The sequence below is a fragment of the Heterodontus francisci genome, chromosome 9 (assembly GCF_036365525.1).
Source record: "Heterodontus francisci isolate sHetFra1 chromosome 9, sHetFra1.hap1, whole genome shotgun sequence".
Taxonomy (NCBI): domain Eukaryota; kingdom Metazoa; phylum Chordata; class Chondrichthyes; order Heterodontiformes; family Heterodontidae; genus Heterodontus; species Heterodontus francisci.
Genome location: NC_090379.1, coordinates 72,055,089 through 72,075,452, shown reverse-complemented (window position 1 = coordinate 72,075,452; position 20,364 = coordinate 72,055,089). Strand labels below are relative to the sequence as shown.

The following is a 20,364-nucleotide window of genomic DNA, read 5'->3' as shown; positions in this document are numbered from 1 at the left end:
ATGTCAGTAGGCTGTTTAACCGTGGAAGATAGCACAGCTGACCATCATTGTGATTGGTGCATTTCTAATAGAAGTCCGTTAATTGTGGTCAGCAGAGGGAACCCTGGCTGATTTACCCCTAACACAGCTCAAGGTCACAGAGGCCTAAAGTAGGTATCTCAGCATTGCCTAAAAGAACAGCTAACTTTTGATTAGGAATCAAAACTGGGAATTTCATTGTAATTAATCAATTTAACAACATAGAAATAAAGAGATGGTCAACTGAGCCGCAAAAATCAAGTTCAACAATTTTGTTTCAAGTATATACCTTATGATATGCCACTGCCCGACAAACATATGCTCTTGTAGAAGTTGGCTCAACCTTTATAGCATTTGTAAATCTACGGATTGCTTCATAATAGGAATCCATTTTTAAAAGGAAAATAAGCCCAAGATTTATATGAGCCAAGCAAACAGATCTGGAAATAAAACACAAGGTATATTAGTCACAGAGAAAAGGCTCTCATTCAATAATGTGTCTAAGTATATCAGCCTTCAAGCCTTAAAACACATTTTTATTAATCAGCAAACGCTCATCTGCAATATTTAGATGTGCACCTGAAAGTACTCAATCAATGCTCCAAAATAATATATTTTACTAATTTATCAGGGAATAAATAAACATTTCCAACTCCATAATTCATTGGCAGATATCTGTTACTTAGCACCCTGGCACTTGAAAAATACAAATAATTCCAATAAGTGTTAAGAATGCCAAAAACAATTTGAGTTAAAAGTATAATCCAGCTTCATGACGAGCAGTACTTGCTCATATGTATAACTTTCATCCTCAATATAGGCAAGATTTACTGGAACAAGGTGAAAAGAATGTCACATAAAAGACAATGCATTTCTCAGACATTATCTGAAGTATAATTAATCAAAATAACTTTCATTTAATTCTTGCACAGTTCATAGATAAATTAATCACCTTTAGTGCAGCAATCACTATTTTTTGAATTAAGTTATCTATCATATACCAGCAAGTATAGGAAGCAGACTGCACAGGAAAGTACAAGAATATCTGTTCCTGTAAACAGTTTTCCTCCAACAATATATAATTTTCCCTTCTTACATCATGTTTTAGATAGTTTGCAAAAGAAGCTTGAAACGTTGCAACAAATAGTGAAGCACTGGTATACAGGAATCACAGGAGACGAAACACCACCAAAGTTAATAATCCAGTCTTGAAAACTGTCTGCTTGTCAAAGCCCAGAAATTTTGCAGTGGGAGACAAGTGTATGAACATGACGATCATGAATTTTGGACCTGTAGCACCGCTGGAAATGGCACCAGGGAAGCTGAACACACTTCTGGGGGAGCCCACTGAGCCACCAACTGCTTCTGGTGCGGCCTGCATAGTATATCATGTTGAGAAGGGTGCTCGAGCGAGTATCCCCTGCATGCACCAGAAGCAGCCGAAGTGACTCTCTCATGAGGTCAATCAGTCCTACTGGCTGATGAGATGCTCATTTTCCAAATTTGGACCACGCTGGTCCAATCAATGCATTTGCTTGTCACTCACCAAAGATCAAGTGCTAAGCTGCAAAAGAGGCCCAGCATTAGTGTTATTTAAAGGGCCCAGCACCCAACTTGCAGGCAAGGTAATTTTAAATAACTTCTATTTTGCAAAGTCACTGAAAGTATTCTTGAGTGTTTCTGAAGACACTGTGGTGAGTTCCTGGATTTGGCAGAGAGTGTTGCTGCATCCTCACAGGGAGGGTACAGGATTAGGTGATCTGTCTATACCAAGGCTATAACAGGTATGGGGGCTACATTTCTAATGTCCCTGGATCCACAAAGGCAAGTATTCCATATGCCTTCTTGATCATCTTATCTACTTCTCCAGCTACCTTCAGAGATCTGTGGACATGAACTCTAAGGTCCCTCTGTTCTCCTATACGTCTCAGTATCCTACCATTTATATTGTGTATTCCCTTGTCTTGTTACCCTTCCCCAAATGCATTATCTCACACTTCTTTGGATTGAATTCCATTTGATACTATTCCACCCAGCTGACTAGTCCATTGATATCTTCCTGCATTTTACAGCTTGCTTCTTCATTACCAACCACATGTCCAATTTTTGTACCATCTGCTAATTTCTTAATCATGTCCCCTACATTCAAGTCCAAATCATTGATATATATCACAAAAAGCAAGGGAGCTAGTACTGAACCCTGCGGAACCCCACTGGAAACAGCCTGTTGGATGGTCTCTGAGCAGACTATTTAAGGTCATGTGGCAGAACACCTCACCACTAGAACTTTCGAACAAGCAAGACGTATCTTGGCTGGTAGCGAGAAGACCCCTGCCCATCAGATCCTTCATGCAAACCTGGCATCTCAGTGCCACCGTACACTGTCCTCAAGGAGACTGCAGTGGGCAAGAGACAATCGCCCATCTCCTTCTGGAATGTGTGTTTAAAAAGAACATCTGGAAACAGAGCAGTGATCTTTGTCGAGGTTCATCCTGAGCAGCTCCGTAACGCAGGACTCTGTGCTCTACGGACTGTGCCAGGGACACATATTGAGGCAAACATCAATTGCTGCTGAAAGGCAATTTATTCTTGAAAGAATTTCTTTGCTCTTCTAGTATAAGGAGCTGCCCATGATCGAGCGTTACAGACTGGCATATTCTAAGGCCCAGGTCTAAGTGCCGAGGGATGCACTGAAGCTTGGAACTATAGTCATAAAGGCTCGACGGGAAAAGGTCACAGTTTAGGGTCCTCCTGCCAGTACACCGAGGGACCTCGGGCTGTGTGTATCAGGAAATGTTTAATGTAATGGAAATGTAGATGGAATCTGCACTGCAAGTAAAGTGAGGCACCCTAGAGTACCATGTACTATATTTAACCTAATTGATTTGTATTGCACTATGTAAACTGTCACATTTGAATTGTACTTAGTTTAGAGATACAGCACTGAAACAGGCCCTTTGGCCCACCGAGTCTGTGCCGACCATCAACCACCCATTTATACTAATCCTACACTAATCCCATATTCCTACCACATCCCCACCTGTCCCTATATTTTCCCTGCCACCTACCTATACTAGGGGCAATTTCTAATGGCCAATTTACCTATCAACCTGCAAGTCTTTGGCATGTGGGAGGAAACCGGAGCACCCGGAGGAAACCCACGCAGACACAGGGAGAACTTGCAAACTCCACACAGGCAGGACCCGGAATACTGTAGTGTACCTTTACAAATTTTAAGAATGAAGTATATTTTTGGAAAAAAACCCAACATAATCTAATCAGAATAGCCCTACCATAGAAAGCATTTATCAGACACCACAACTGGCCATCGGCATGCTTTTTATTTAGGAACATAGGCCGTTCAGCCCGTTGAAACTGCTCCACCTTTCAATTCGATCATGGCTGATCATCTACCTCAACACCACTTTCCTAAATTTTACATCCACTGTCACAGAAATTGGAAATGGAGGAGAAAATTCAGACATAACAATACGTGCAAGATCCCTGCCCAAAACATGGAGCGCTTAATCTCTATTTAGTCATTCCTGTTGGATTAAAATATTCCTATGCATTCTTTGCAATAGCATATCTAAATATTTTAACTTGTGGTAATTATTTTGAGGAGATGGAGTGCAATGCTCTCACGTTTTCACAGAGAATGCACCATGCACTCAGCTTACCCAAATAAAATGGGCAGTGAAGGGAAGGTTTGTTATGGAAGTGAAGTTCTTAAAGCTGTATTGTCATTGTGTTCTCTCTGACCAGAGAGAAGCAGGCGGAGAATGCTCATGGCTTTGCCAGGATTGAGGGTTCCCCATGGCGCAGGATGCCATCAACTGCACACATGTGGCTTTGTGGGAGTCGCATCTAAATGCTGAGACAGACCGCAACTGCAGAGGTTAGCACTTGTTGAATGTACAGTTGGTGTGCGACCATGCTCAGCACATTATGCTCGTGAATTCCCGCTATCATGCCGCAGTTTTGATGCTCTGCGAGAATCTGTTGTTCCCTCGGTATTTGAGCCATCACATCAAAAAGGAGGGCGATTGCCAGGGGACAAGGGCTATCCACTTAACATCTGGCTCACAACTCTGTTCTGCAACCTAACCACACAAAGCCAGCATGCATACAATAAGAGCCATGTTGCCATGCAAAACATCATAGAGCAGATCACTGCGGTGCTGAAAGAATGGTTACGCTAACTGGACCACTCTGGAGGTGTCCTCCAGTACTCACCAGACAGTGTGTCCTGATTTGTGGTGATCTGTTGTATCCTCCACAACCTGTCCATCATGAGGGCACAGCCCTTGTCAATAGAGACAAGGTGAACAGTTCAGGAGCAGGAGGAGGAGGAGCAGGAGGAAGGGAGGAGGAAAACAAAATATCCTTTTTCTGGCCGAGCTTTCTGCGATTACTTGAATTGACTATGATTCCACTGAACATAAATCCAAATTCCTATTGCACAACAGTCACACATCTTACCATCTCTCTGTTATGGACCATCACTGGTATTCTCTTGACCACAATGCTGAAATAAAAACCATGGGCTGAATTTTATAAGCCCGCTGCTGATTTCGGTGGTGGGCGAAATCAATGGCGGCCTGCCTGCGCGGGCCACACACCAAAGAGCTGCTGCGATTCCAAGTGCAGTGACTCATTTAAATAGCTGGAGCAGGCCGCCCCCCCCCTCTCCCCCCCCAGATCACATGGAGGGGGCTGGCTGTCAGTCCCCAGCAATGACATCAGCTGCCTGTGCGCAGGCGCTGACACCATTTCTAAAGGGTTGTTTGCCCTACCGGTAAATTTAAATATTTAAATAAACATTGAATGAAAGAAAATAAATGCATTTCTCTTGCCCCTCTCCCACCCAACCTAATATCATTTAAATTTATTATTTGCCCTTCCCCCCCCAAAAACACTTACCTTAACTATTTGACTTTCCTCCCTAAAACTGCACAAACTTTCAAGTATAAGCCTTCACACCATCCCCTACACCCGTGACGTTCAGTTGACCCCGTTCTCCCCCTCTCCCGCACTAATAAACCTACTTCTTCCCCCCTCCCCCCCCCGTCCCCACCAGTGTTTAGCCTCGTTTCCCCAGACGGGGATCCGAAGGAGCGGGCGGCAGTGCTGGACGCCGGGATGAAGATTGCAGCGGCACTTCAGGAGGCAATGCGAAAGTGATTAACGCAGATAAGTAAATTTATTTGAATATTTAAATTATAGTCCCTTCGCCAAGCGACCAGGGTGGGGGGGTGGGTGGGGGGTGTCACCATGAGGCCTCGCCATCAGCAATATCAGGACGGGCCCTGCCAGCGTCGAGGTCCATGTAGGCCTCATCCAGGGCAATCTTCATGCACCCCCACCACAGATCCCAATGTTGAGGCCTGTACAAAATCCAGCCCCATCACAAAACATCCATTATTCAACTTCATCCAACAAAACACTAAATATTCTATACAAAAGGCAAATAATTACCCTTGTGCATTCCCTTAGTGCCTGTTTTGCGGTTACCTTTGCCTGGCCTAGTGCTCCACAGCAGTGTTACCCCAGTGACTGCAACATAGCTGATAGAAGGCTGCTGACTTCCACTGTGGGAGACTGCAGATGGCCTTGCAGAACCTCCTGCAAATATTCTGGGCCTAGAAGGCATGACCTCAGCATGGGTGGCAGGTTGACTGGCTGACAGGCAACAGCAGGGGCACTGGCAGAGTGGCAGTGGTGGGAGCACAAATGCTGTCATCCCAAAAAAGAGGACAGAAGGTTCATGCTCCACAGGGCCACTGCCATCACCTAGGACAGTGCCTCAGCAATCCTAGTAATCTGCTGGAGCGCAGATTGCTGAACTGCTGAGACAGCCTGAAAGCCACTTAGAACACTGGTATTGCAACCATGATGGCAGCAGTTTCAGCCTGCACAGCAGCACGCTGAGATTTCATGACTTCTTGCTGAGCTTCCACTGTGGCATTCAGACATTCGGTGGTTTCTGCTTGTACTGTAATGGATGCTGAGGCATCAACCATCAGATGCTGCATCATGTTTGGGCCCGCAAGTGTTCTCATGGAGTTGGCCACCACTTCATGTTGGAAAGGATGGGCTCCAAGCTCTGTGCAAAGCCCTGTACTAAGCTGGTTCAGGACTCCTCCACGCTCCTTAACAATGACACGGCGCTTTCTGGCAGGCCTGTCTATGCACCAAGCATTTTATTGTAAATGTCCATCAGCCTTTTTCCCTAGACCACCCCATCAAAGTCCTCATCTGAGTTCTCTGCAGCAGACCCTGTGTGCAATATCGCCCTCCAGGGAGCTGGCATCTGTGTTATCCTTTCCCCCTGCCCTGGCACAGGCCACTTGGGCCCAATGACTCACTATGTGCAGATCCTGCCTCTATGCTACCCTCTAAAGTAGATGCAGTTCCAGTATCTGAGCTGGTGGCTGAGAGTGTGAGATTGCGTGAAGGTGTTTCGTCTTCATCACTCTCTTGTCCTTGTTGCACTTCAGCCTCTTGCACCAGTGCTTGACCAGGTGGCAGTTCTTGAGTATGTGAAAGGAGAAAGACACAAGGGTAGGGTTGCGGTGAGGAAAGATGGGGAAAGCAAGAGGTACCTATATTATCTGCAACTTGTAGATCTGACGAGATTGTGGGATGGAGGGAAGTGGAATTGAGAAGGTTGGTTAAGTTAATACAGACAAGTGTGAGATGATGCATTTTGGCAGAAAGGATAGGGTGAGGCAATATAGACTTAATCGCACAGCTCTAAAGAGTGTGCTGGAACTGAAGGACCTGGGGAATGCATGTGCATCGATCTTTGAAAGTGGCAGGACATATTGAAAGAGTGATTGGCAAAGCATATGGGACCTTGGGCTTCATAAGTAGAGTCAAGAGTACAAAAGCAGGGAAGTTATGCTGAACCTTTATAAAGCTCTGGTTAGGGCACAACTAGAGTATTGTGTCCAGTTCTGCTCACCACACTTTAGGTAGGATGTGAAAGTTCTTGAGAGGGTGCAGAGGAGATTTACCAGAATGATTCCAGGGATAAGGATTTTAGTTACAAGGTTAGGTTAGAAAATCTGGGGGTGTTCAAGCTGGAGAAAAGGAGATTGAGGGGAGATTTGATAGAGGTGTACAAGGTTATGACAGGCTTAGATAAGTTAGACAAGGAAAAACTATTCCCGTTAACTGATGGTACAAGGACTAGGAGACACAGATTTAAGGTTTTGGGCTAGAGATGCAGGGGAAATATGAGGAAGAACTTTTTTATGCAGCGAGTGGTGATGACCTGGAACTCGCTGCCCACGAAGGTGGTGGAAGCTGAGGTAATCAATGACTAAAAGGAAACTGGATGGGCACTTGAAGGAAATAAACTTACAGGACTACAGGGATCAAGCAGGGGAATGGGACTGTCTGGATTGCTCTATGGAGAGCCAGCATGGGTTTGATGAGCTGAATGGTCTCTTTCTATGCCATAAATGACTCTATGTCTCTAGATAGGAACATGCCACCATTTTCTATGGTTACAGCCCTGGCACTGGTCATGGCCTCAGTGGTGCCCACTCCAATCATGGCCATACTGTTTCTCCATTGAGGTGAGGGCATGTAGCCATGCCTGACACCCACTGGTTAGGTGCTGTTGCCTCAATTATGGGTCATCTTTGTTAAACAGGCAGATGTCTAGTCACCAAAATGAAGAAGCAAATGACAGTCTCTGATCCACAACTGGCAATTCATAGTTCAGTCCAAATATCAGTTCCCACTCTTCCCTTCTGGACTAACTCTCTGTCCAGAGGCAACGCCCAAACTGGGCAAAAACTCAGCCCTTAAATACAAAACTAGAATGAGCATCACCCGCTCTCTATTAACACTGAAGTGAGTCCTGTTTAATTAAAGGGACCAGCATTTTCAATATTGTCAATCTTGACTAAGACAGAAGGAAGTGTGCCAATGAGTGTGGTGCAATGTGTTTGGGTGATGTCCCTCTCATTGCCGAATTGTTGGCAGTGTGTGTAAGCTCTGTGATGTGAATGTGAGGCTGGCAGCAGTACTAAGTGTACTAGGGTGAGGGGCGACTGTGAATCTGAAGTCTGAGTCATGCTTGATCGAGGCAGTTGATAGGTGAGTCAAGGGGATGCGGTGAATGGAACAGTTACAGTGCAGGAGTTAGATGTTCATTTGTAACAATATGCACTCACTGACCTTGACCACTCATGTGAAGTCATTGAACTTTTTATGGCACTACATCCAGGATTCTAGCAGCTTTATCCTCCCACTGCATTCATAGTGTCTGTTTGGAGAACACCCCCGGCCCTCTGAGGGACAAGGACTTTTCTCCTCCTCTTTACCTCCTGCACCAAGGCCTCTAGCACTGTATTGGAGAAATGTAGGACACACACCCGGCCTGTAACACCATTTCCATGCCTCTTGCTGTTCATAAGTCCTTTCTGAACCAGTTCCAGTGCCTGCTGCAGCCAAACGGCACCTTACCATTAAGAGGTGTAGTCTGGCTTTAAGTAGTGCAGGCTAGTTCGAAGTGGGCTTGGTACAAATGGACAGGACATTGGTGAGACCACACCTACAGTACTGTGCAGTTTCGGTCTTATTTTTTTATTAATTCATGGGATGTGGGCGTCACTGGCTAGGCCAGCATTTATTGCCCATCCCTAATTGCCCTTGAGAAGGTGGTGGTCAGCTGCCTTCTTGAACCGCAGCAGTCCTTGGGGTGTAGGTACACCCACAGTGCTGTTAGGAAGTGAGTTCCAGGATTTTGACCCAGCAACATGAAGGAATGGCGATATAGTTCCAAGTAAGGATGGTGTGTGACTTGGATTTAAGTGACTGGTAGGATTAGAGGTGAGATGAGAAAAAATCTTTTCAGCCAGAGGGTGTGGGGAGGTGGTTTGGAACTCACTGCCCGAAAGTGTAGAAGAGGCAGAAATCCTCAACTCATTTAAAAGGTGTAAGGATATGCACCTGAAGTCCTGTAACCTCCAGGAATTTGGACCAAGTGCTGGAAAATGGGTTTGGGCTGGGTGGTTCATTTTTCAGCAGGAACAGACATGATGGGCAGACTGGCCTCCATCTGTGCATTTTCTAAATATCTGAAGAGGAGGAATTTGCAGGGATATGGGGAGAGGGCGGGAGAGTGACAGTACAGGAATTGCTCCTTAGGAGGGCCAGCACAGACACGATGGGTCAAATGGCCTTCTTCTGTGCTGTAATGATTCTACGATTCTATTTTGAACTGCTGCAGTCCATGTGGTATAGATGCATTCACAGTGCTGTTCGGAAAGAAGTTCCAGGTTTTAGACCCAGTGACAGTGAAGCAACAGCAATATAGTTCAAAGTCAGGATGGTGCATGACTTAGAGGGGAACTTTCAGGTGGTATTCCCATGCGTCCGCTGCCCTTGTCCTTCTAGGTGGTACGGGCTGCGGTTTTGGAAGATACTGTTGGAAGAAGCCTATCAAGTTGTTGCAGTGCATCTTGTAGATAGTACACACTGCGGCCACTGTGTACCGGCGGTGGAGCGAGTGAATGTTTAAGGTGGTGGATGGGGCGAACAATGATCAAGCAGGTTGCTTTGTCCTGGATACTGTTGAGCTTCCTGAATGTTGTTGGAGCTGCACTCATCCAGGGAAGTGGAGAGTTTTCAATCACACTCTTGACTTGTGCCTTGTAGAAGGTGGACAGGCTTTGGGGAGTCAGGAGGTGAGTTACCCACCGCAGATTTCCCAGTCTCTGACCTGTTCTTGTAGCACAATATTTATATGGCTGGTCCAGTTCAGTTTCTGGTCAATGGTAACCTCCCAGGATGTCGATGGTGGGAGATTCAGCAATAGTAATGGCATTGAATGTCAAGGAAAAATGTCTATATTCTCTCGTGTTGGAGATGGTCATTGCCCGGCACTTGTGTAGCATCAATGTTACTTGCCACTTATCAGCCCAAGCTTGAGTGTTGTCCAGGTTTTGCTGCATGTAGTTATGAACTGCTTCAGTATTTGAGGTGTTGCAAATGGTACTGAACACTGTGCAATCATCAGTGAACTTCCTCATTTCTGACCTTATGATGGACGGACGGTCATTGATGAAGCAGCTGAAGATGGTTGGACCTATGACATTACCCTGAGGAATTCCTGCACTAATGTTCTGGGGCTGAGATGATTTTCCTCCAACAACCACAACCATGTCTATCTCATCAATACTCAGTTTGGTTTCTGCCAGGGGTACTCAGTTCCAGACCTCATATAGCTTTGGTCCAAACATGGACAAAAGAGCTGAATTCCAGAGATGAGGGGAGAGTGACTGCCCTTTACGTCAAAGCAGCATTTGACCGACTGTGACATCAAGGAGCGCTAGAAAAATTGAAGTCAATGGGAATTACTGGTTGGAGAGTTTTCGTTATTTATTAAAATACTTGAAAATCTCACACCACACTTGTACATTACACAGTTCTCTTTGATGGCGAATTCTTTGCAGTTAAAAGTCCCAACCTTCTCTCAGTCGCAATTGGTTGGATCTCCCAGATCTTTTCAGAATTAATGTCCTCTTCGCTCACTTCTCTGAGCACCTCCAACCTGGACATCCGTGAATAAGGCAATTCCTGGTGATCCTGTTGGTCTTTTCCTTGTCTGAAAACTTCAGCTTTCAGTACAGGTTCAAGTACTTGCAGTCTTTCACTGTATCAGACTGCCGAGAGCAGATGTTCCCTCTTTCTCTCTTTTCCTGAGGCTGTCACCGCTGGTTATCTCCCTTTCTTACAGCCTGCTCTGTGACTGTCACTGCTGATCTTCTGTTCAGCCTGTCTACCTTCAGGAAACCTGTTAAACTTATCTGGAGTCGAACATCAATAGCTTATTGTCCTTTTCCAATATGCAAAGTCCAGAAGTCTGGTTTCTACGGAGTCAACTGGGCCTTTCATTGTTGCTAGGTGTTAACAGCTGCCTGGTACATTTGCATCCTCAGAATCATTGACTGCTTGTTCGCGATCCAAAAGTCTGGGAGGGTGAAACCCCATTGTTCTTCAGGTGTTATACCTCTGCAGTCTCTGTTTTTCAAAAAAGGTCTTTGATTTGTGTTCTCTGTAACCAAGATTTCTGTCTTGTTCTTGAGCAGAGTGGATGTGAGGTCACATGACTTCTCAGATGCCATCTTAAACTTTTAAAAGTCACATTTTTAAAACATAATCACATTACAAAGTCCAGCGTTCGTCACACTGGATGTTACAGTGATTGGTAGAAGGACTAGAGGGAACATGAGGAAAAACTTTTTTTACCCAGAGGGTGGTCATAGAGAGATACAGCACTGAAACAAGCCCTTTGGCCCACCAAGTCTGTGCCAACCAACAACCACCCATTTATACTAATCCTACATTAATTCCATATTCCCTACCACACAGTCACAGGGAGAACTTGCAAACTCCACACAGGCAGTGCTCAGAAACAAACCCAGGTTTCTGGAGCTGTGAGGCTGTGGTGCTAACCACTGCGCCACTGTGCCAGGTGTCTGGAATTCACTGTCAGGAATAGTGGTGGAGGCAGAAACCCTCAATTCTTTTAAAAGGTACCTGGGCGTGCACCTGAAGTGCTGTAACCACCAAGGCTGTGGACCAGGTGCTGGAAAGTGGGATTAGATTGGGCGATTTTCTCGGCTGGCACGGACATGATGGGCTGAATGACCTCCTTCTATGCCGTAATTTTTCTATGGTTCAATGGCCCTCCAGGCCTCAGGCGACCAGAGGACGACCAAGGTCACTGAAAGCCATGGAACACAAAGGTCAGCAGCCTGCCTCCACCTCAGCTGACAGCACAGGGAGAGTACAATGTAGGAGCACTTGAAAAAGTCCACCTTGCTGCACTTGGAATTCATGGATCATGTTTTGATAATGGATGCCACCTTGCTCTGTATGAGTTTTAAATGAAATCTGGAATGGTGCAACACAAAAAGAATCCTTTACCTCTTTACAAACTACTGGGCCTTTAACAGTTCACGGGCTCCCGCAAAGGGTTTGATGGGAAGGACCACACCGAATGAGGTCAATGCATTTCCCATGCTGTTGTTCAGTCTATTCACTGGTGCAGGGAAATGGTAAGGGCAATCAGGAAATAGCAACAGGGCTGTAGAAGGTTTTAGCTTTCTGAGATTTGAATGAATCTATTGGTAAGGCTCATCTGAAATGTACCTGTATTAGTGCATCGCAAGCCTCCGTTGTGCATATCTCATGGCACCTTGCCTGAAGTCCCTCAGGCTCTTCATCATGTAGCACCTGGTCAGCATCCCCCTCCAAATCCTCATCCTCAGAGGAGGCATCACACTCCAGGATGTCCTCATTGTTCAAAGCTTCTCCTCACTGTAGCACCAGGTTGTCAGAGCACAGCACACCACCACAACAATATGAGAGACCCTTGCTGGGGCATATTGAAGGGCTCCACCAGATCTATCCAGACATCTGAACCGCACCTTCAGAAAGCCTGCTCAATGGTCGCTCCAGTTGTCCCGTGGCAGCTGCTGTATCTCTCCTCTGCATCTGTCTATGGGCTCCTTACTTACAAGCATAAGTAGCCATGTCTTCCGTGGGTACCCCGTCAGCCAAAATCCATCCTTGAAGGCGAGTGGGGCGACTGAAAAGTTCGGACACCTGGGATTGCCTTTGCATGTAGTATCACGGCAGCTTCCCAGGAACCTTGCCCAGAGCTGAAGGATCCGTTTGCAATGCTCACAGACCAGTTGTACATTGAGCAAGTGGAAGCCCTTGCTGATGAAGGCTGCTGCCTAGTCTGTGGGAGCTTTAATGGTGACATGCATGCATTTGATGACACTCTGCACCTGGGGGAATCCAACAATGGTCCCCAATCATATAGCCCTCTCTGCGTGACTGTCCAGTTTGGTGCGAAAGCGCACATATTGGCTGGCCCTCTTGAAGATGGCATTAGTGACAATCTTGATGCAGCGATGAGCTTCTGACTGAGAAATCCCACAGATATCTCCAGAGAATGCCTGGAATGATCATGAGGCATAGAAATTCAGCACCAAGGGGACCTTCAGTGCCAGGGTCACCTTCAGTGCCACAGGCATTAGGCGTCCATCACTTCCCATCCGATGCCTTCTGCTGCAATTTTTCCAGCCCTCCTGCCTCCTAGCCTGCCTTTGAAGGGCTGGTAAAATTCTGGCCTGTATGACAAATGCTTTTGGAGGTTTCCAACAGATATGATAAGGCACATCTTTCTTTTTTTAATATATGTATACAGAAGAACTACAATTTTCTCCACCTGCATGGGTGGTGCAGAGTCCTCCCGTGCAGAGCACAGGTCAGGATATCAGGCCTCCCAATTCTCCAGTAAGAGATTTTGAGTTGCATAAACTGGCATTGGCGCAGGCACTTGGAACTCACATTACCTGTGGTAATGGGCGGCGCAGTGGTTAGCACCACAGCCTCACAGCTCCAGCGACCCGGGTTCAATTCTGGGTACTGCCTGTGTGGAGTTTGCAAGTTTTCCCTGTGTCTGCGTGGGTTTTCACCGGGTACTCCTGTTTCCTCCCACCACCAAAGACTTGCAGGTTGATAGGTAAATTGGCCATTATAAATTGCCCCTAGTGTAGGTAGGTGGTAGGGGAATATAGGGACAGGTGGGGATGTGGTAGGAATGTAGGATTAGTATAAATGGGTGGTTGATCGTCGGCACAGACTCGGTGGGTCGAAGGGCCTGTTTCAGTGCTGTATCTCTAAATAAAAATAAATAAAAATAATTATGCAAATTGGGTCCCATGTCATATTTCACCTAGACACCCCTACAGCACACATCTCACATGGATACATCAAAGATCAATGGGCTTGATCAGTTCAAGTGGATTTCTTAAAGATAGATTAATGTGGAACAGTTGTTTTCAAGAGTATTATATTTTGTGTTTTCTGTTAAATTGTACTCCATTTTACACGATGCATTTGTTGGTTTTGCTGAACAGTCTTTGTCATTCTTAGTTGTTTCTGTCATTTAAGTAACAACGTACAAAGTGGGGAAGATGGAAATTCTTTATGGAGTTCCATTAGCATGTATGATTCAGATGAGGAAAATGTGTTCATCTAGGGCCAACAAATGCAGAAGCAATAACAGCTCAGAAGTTTTTGATGCACCAGTTGCTACCCCAGGATCTGCCACATCTACCTGAGGAAAGGAGACCTGTCTGTGCTACCTCCACTTCAAAATGGTGCCTGCCACACATCTGCAGACATCTGGAACAAAAACAGCTCTTCCGGTAAGAAAGAATATTACCAAAGCATGAAATAATGTTATAATCCTTCACATGCATCACTGAGATCATCTCGCATATCAGGTAGTGCACTTCTGTCAAGCAAATAACAAATACTAGGTTTACAAAGGGCAATGCCTTCATCACCCTTCCTGCATAAAGAAGGCATGAGCTGAACAGAGCATAATGATTTCACTTGGTGACAGGGTTCACTAGTACACCACACATAGATAGCAGCCACATTGGTATCATGGTTCTTCCTACAAACCCCATGGCCTATATGAACAGTAAGAATTCATTATGCATGTTAATAGTTGTTATTCAGAAAACAACCATGATACTTTCATACTTATCTCTTGTGGTGCAATCAGCTACCTGTCTCACAATGTAAGAAGATTCAGACCATGTACCTGTCAAGCTTGAGTACGCTTTCAAAGTCACATATTGCTGCATGCCACTCACTGAGTTCAGTGTACAAAATCCCACGATGCAAAAATGAATTTAAATTCTCAACCTCATCATTGATAAGTACTGTAAAGAAAAGTAGAAAAGCTTGCTCGTAAATATGTATTATCTACTATATTGGAAGAAAATTTTAGCTTGTTTATTGGACATTTTATTTCCAAGATTTCTATACAGCAGTGGGACATATAGGGAGCAAAATGTGAGGAGTGGCAGTGCAAAGATGCACATGCCCCTAAACTACGCCTCTGACCCCAGCAAAGTTTTCAAATATAAGCATATGAAAATGACTAACAGGAAAATACCTAATGATCTTCCAGCCTGTTCCATAATGTTGTGATGCATTATGCATCACAATACATACACTCTCCACCCACCCAGAAATCTCCTGGGAGAGGCATAAAATACAGATTATAGAAATACCCAGGCCAATTAGGAAGGAATAAAACTTGAAAATACCACTCCAACCCCCTTAGACAATCAAAACTCGTCCATGAGATCACATTGTTCCTACTTTACATTACAGGATACCTTGTCTGAGGTGATCCCTACTCTCGCCAGAAAGAGGTCCAGCTTTCACTTTAAGAAATACAGAGAATCAGCATTCATCACACGAGCTGGCAACCTTTTCCACAGGTGTTCTATTCTCTGGGAAAAGAATAACTGCCTAACAGCTGCATTGTTAAGGGCGGCACAGTGGCGCAGTGGTTAGCACCGCAGCCTCACAGCTCCAGCGACCCGGGTTCAATTCTGGGTACTGCCTGTGTGGAGTTTGCAAGTTCTCCCTGTGTCTGCGTGGGTTTCCTCCGGGTGCTCCGGTTTCCTCCCACATGCCAAAGACTTGCAGGTTGATAGGTAAATTGGTCATTATAAATTTCCCCCAGTATAGGTAGGTGGGAGGGAAATGTGGGGATGTGGTAGGAATATGGAATTAGTGTAGGATTAGTATAAATGGGTGGTTGATGGTCGGCACAGACTCGGTGGGCCGAAGGGCCTGTTTCAGTGCAGTATCTCTAAATAAAAAAATTCTAAAAATAAAAAATATTCTGCCCTGACGTAACATGTAAGCATGACCACTGGTCCTCCCTAACCTATTTAGTTGTCTCCCTAATCTATTCAGTTGAAATTGTCTTGTAGTGGATGGCACCTTTAGTATGAAGGGAGTAGGACCAAACGCAGGGGCTCCCTACTTGGAAGCCCCCATGACCTCAGCTTTTCAGAGGCCTGGAGGAACAGTGGCAGTCAATATGCCCAGTGAAAAGAAACATACAGCCTGCTATCCCCATGAAAGTGAAGCCCATCTCAGGATCCAGGCTGAATGAATGAAAGGTCAACAAATAATTTTTTTCCATTTACATTAATGGTGCCTTTACAAAAAGGGACAAAGGCGTGACAAATCATCATTCTGGGGAGGAACTGTTCCCCTCCTTCCTCACACCTCCCAACACCTGGATCGGGACCTTTCAGTCTTGCCTGTTTGTAGGCACGCGACACATGTCTCAAACGGTACAGGTGCCCACTGACAATATTTAAATCAGAGGACCTCACACTAATCCTGCATACTCCAGCAGATCAGTGGCAAAGGTCACTGGCAGGTATAATTCTGGTACAATTGACAGCAATGTGTCCCTGAATTCTTGAGATCTAAATATCCGTCAAGATCGACATCCCTCTTGCCATCCACAACTGTACTGACTACAGAAAAGTACACTCTATTGCAATCAATGTTACTTATGTGGTAAACAACTGACATAAAATTAAAAATGTATGCAGTACTGTTAATTCCTGATAATATTTTTGGTTTTGAGCACAGCTTAGTGGACAAATCAACTTCTCTTAACATTTGTATAACCACTAACTATAGTATAAATTCAGTTTGCAATCTACCTGAAACACTAAAGTCCTGTAAAGCTTGACGTGGGTGAATCTTACGCAGCAGGCAACCTCTGTGATAGAAAGCCTCCCAGTTGTTAGGATCCAAATGAATCGCAGCAGACAGATCCTCAATTGCTTCCCTGAACATTGCTTGCTTAGCATATGCTTGTCCACGATAATTCCTAGTACAGAAAAATTGCAAAAATATCAAATTGAAATCATAAAGTGATAGATCACAGAATGAGGACATTCAGCCCATTGTGCACCTGCCCATCCTTTGTTAGAGCTGTCCAATTAGTCCCATTCGTCTGTTCTTTCCCCAAAGCCCTGTATTTTTTTCACTTCAAGTATTTATCCAATTCCTCCTTTTTGAAAGCTACTATTAAATCTGCTTCCACCTCCCTTTCAGGCAATGCATTCCAGATCACAGCAAATTGCTGCATACATTTTTTCTTCCTCATGTCATGTTTAGTTCTTTTGTCAATCACTATAAAAATCTGTAGTGGTGTGCTAGTGTCAGCTGTGGCTCAGTTGGTAGCAGTTTCAACTGTGAGCCAGAAGATTGGCTCCAGAGACTTGAGCCCAAAAATCTAGACTGGCACTGCATTGGTGGAGGTGCTGTATTTCAGATAAAATAATAAACTGAGGACCTATCTGCCCTCTCAGGTGGATCTTGAAGATCCCGTGGCCCTATTTTAAGAACAGGGGAGTAATCTCCAGTGTCTTGGCCAAAATCTATCCCTCAATCAACATCACAAAAACCGATTATCTGGTCATTATCACATTGCTGCTTATGTGCCAAATGGCTGCCACATTCCATGCATCACAACAGTGACTACAATTCAAAAGTACTTCTTTGGTTGTAAGGTGTTTTGAGACGTCCTGACGTCATAAAAGGTGCTCTATAAAAGCAAGGTTTTTTCTTTTTTTAACTGCCCCTTCTGCCATTCAAAATAGTTTCTCCATAGTTACTCCTCGTAAATCATTTATGATTTTGAACCCCTCTAAATCTTCCCTCATCTAAGGAGAACAATTCCACCTCTCCAGTCTCTAAACATAACTCATCTCTGGTACCATTCTATTAAATCTCTTCTGCACCCACTCCAAGGCCTGGACATCCTTCCTAAAATACAGTGCTTCAGCTGAGGCCTAACCAGTGTTTTCAAAACATTTAGCAGAACTTTCTTGCTTTTGTACTCTATGGCTTCTATTCATAAAACCAGAGATCTCATATGCTTCTTTTAACAGCGTTCTCAACTTGTCCTGACACTTTCAAAGATCTGTATACATTCACCCCAGGTTTCTCTGTTCCTGCACCCCCTTTAAAATTGTCCCATTTCATTTATATTGCCTATCCTCATTCTTCCTACCAAAATGTATCACTTCATACTTCTCTGTGTTGAAATTCATCTGCCTTATGTCTATCCATTTCACCAGTCTATGTCCTCCTGAAGTCTATTATTATCCTCATTGTTCATTATATGAGTTTTGTGTCATCTGCAAACTTAGAATTTATGTCCAGATCATTTATATCAAAAACTGCAGTATTCCTAATACCAACCCCTGAGCAACTCCATTTAATACTTCTCTCTAGGTTGAAAAAACAACCATTAATCACTACTCTCTGCTTTCTGACCATTAGCCAATTTCAAGTCCACACTGCCACTGTCCCTTTAATTCCATGAGCTTTAATTTTGCTAATAAGTTAATTATGTGGCACTTTATCAAATGCCTTTGAACGTCCATGTACACAGCAACCGCGCTACCCTTATCAACCCTTTCCATTACTTCTTTAAAGAACTCAATCAAGTTAGTCAAACATATTTTGCCTGTAACATTTCCCTACCGCCAAGGTTAGGCTAACTGGCCTGTATTTGCTGGGTTTAACCCTCTCTCTTTTTTAAACAGGGCGTAACATTTGCAATCCTCCATTCCTCTGGCATCACCCCCATATCGAAGAAGGATTAAAAAACTATGGTTTGGAACCTTGGATGTATCCCATCCAAACCAGGTGACTTTTCTGCTTTGAGGACTTGCAACCGTTTAAGTACTCTTACGTAGCATTTAAGCTTGTTAGCTGTGGCTCAGTTGGTCGCACCCTTGCCTTTCAGGTGTAAGGCTCTAGGTTCAAGTCCCATTCCAAGGCTTGAGTACAAAAATCAAGGTTTACACTCCAGTGCAGTACTGAGGGAATGCTGTACTGTTGGAGGTGATGCCTTTGAAGTGAAATGCAAAAATGTGGCTCCCATCTGCCTGCTTGGTTGGATGTAAATGATCCCATGGCACTATCTTGAAGAACAGCAGGGGAGTTATCCCTGATGTCCTGGCCAATATTTATCCTTCAGTCAATACCACAAATACACATTATCTGCTCATTATCACATTGCTGCTTGTGGGAGCTTATTGTGTGCAAATTGGCTGCTGCTTTTTCAACATTACACAGTGACTTTTTAGATAGAGATGGTAGTGCAAGTGGTTTACCACAACTTCAGCATGTGGAAGTCTGTAGAGAACATTGTGATCCAGGACTACAATATACGCAGTAAGTGTCTGCATCTCGAGCAAATTCAGCTCAGAGATGTTGAGCTGGTGCAGACATTGCTGAGCATCAGGGAATGGGGAAAGTCACCTGGACACTTTGATCCAGGAATCAGTCACAACCCTTAGGTTAGGAAGTGGCACAGGCCTGGTTAGTGGCCATGGACAGGAGCATGTGACTGAAAGCCAGACCGGAAAGGGAACCGCAAGTGCAGTGCTGGAGGAGCCTCAACCTTTGTCCTTATGCAAACGGTACGAGGTTCTTGCTGTCTACGTGAATGAGGGCAAAGTTTGCAAGGTGGATGACCAAACTGACCATGGCAACATGGTACTGGAGACCACTCAAGTTGGGAGAGTGAAAGGAATGTGACAGTGGTAGGGAACAGTAAAGTCAAGGGGTTAGATACAGTTCTCTGCAGCCAAGATTAGGAGTTCCAAAGGTTGTGCTGCAAACTCAATGCCAAGGATAAGAACATCTCCTTGTGGCTGGTGAGAAACCTGAAGTAGAAGAGGAAGGATCCAGTTGTCATGGTCCATATAGGAATCAAGAACATAGGTAGAACAAGGAATGAAGTTCTGCTGAGGGAGTTTGAGGAGCTAGGGTCCAAATTAATGAACAGAACCTCAAAGGTAATAATCTCTGGATTACTACCTGAACCATGCGAAGAATGACGCTCTCCAGGGAGGCAGTCACTGATTTATGCGCCATGCTGCAGGATGAGTTGAGACCCATGGGTTTGGTGGACATCCAATGCCAGTAGCCTTGAAGATTACCATGGTTTTCAACTTCTACGCCTCCGGCTTTTTCCAGGGATCCACTGGGGACATGCGTCGGATCTCCCAGGCTGCAGCCCATCACTGCATCAAGGAGGTGAACAACGCCCTGTTCAATAGAGCGGGTGACGACGTGCACTACTGAACCGATCCAGACAATCAGGCAGAGGTCCATTGGGTTTGGGGCCATCGCTGGAATCTCCCAGGTGCAGGGTGTCATTGACTGCCCATGTGGCCATCAAGGCTCCCATGGACCAGCTAGCGGCCTTCATCAACAGGAAAGGCTTCCTCTCCATCAATGTACAACTGGTCTGCAACCATCGAAAGCAGATCCTTTAGGTGTGTGCACGGTTCCGAGGAAGCAGCCATAGTGCCTATGTACTCAGACAGTTTTCCGACCACCCCCAAACCCCCGCAATGCGCATTCAGAGATGGATTCTCGGGGACAAGGACATTG

General features: G+C 44.9%; 1 protein-coding gene across 4 annotated transcripts in view; it reads right to left on the bottom strand.

Moving 5' to 3' along the window:
* ttc6 (tetratricopeptide repeat domain 6) overlaps window positions 1-20,364 on the bottom strand; it is a 414,842-nt gene that overhangs the window by 139,733 nt on the left and 254,745 nt on the right. For all 4 annotated transcript variants that reach the window (XM_068039290.1, XM_068039292.1, XM_068039293.1 and 1 more), the window contains 3 exons: window positions 16,608-16,777; window positions 14,669-14,789; window positions 308-458 (listed from right to left, as the gene is read on the bottom strand). In XM_068039290.1, the coding sequence (XP_067895391.1) occupies window positions 308-458; window positions 14,669-14,789; window positions 16,608-16,777 (442 nt within the window). The remainder of the gene's footprint in view (window positions 1-307; window positions 459-14,668; window positions 14,790-16,607; window positions 16,778-20,364) is intronic.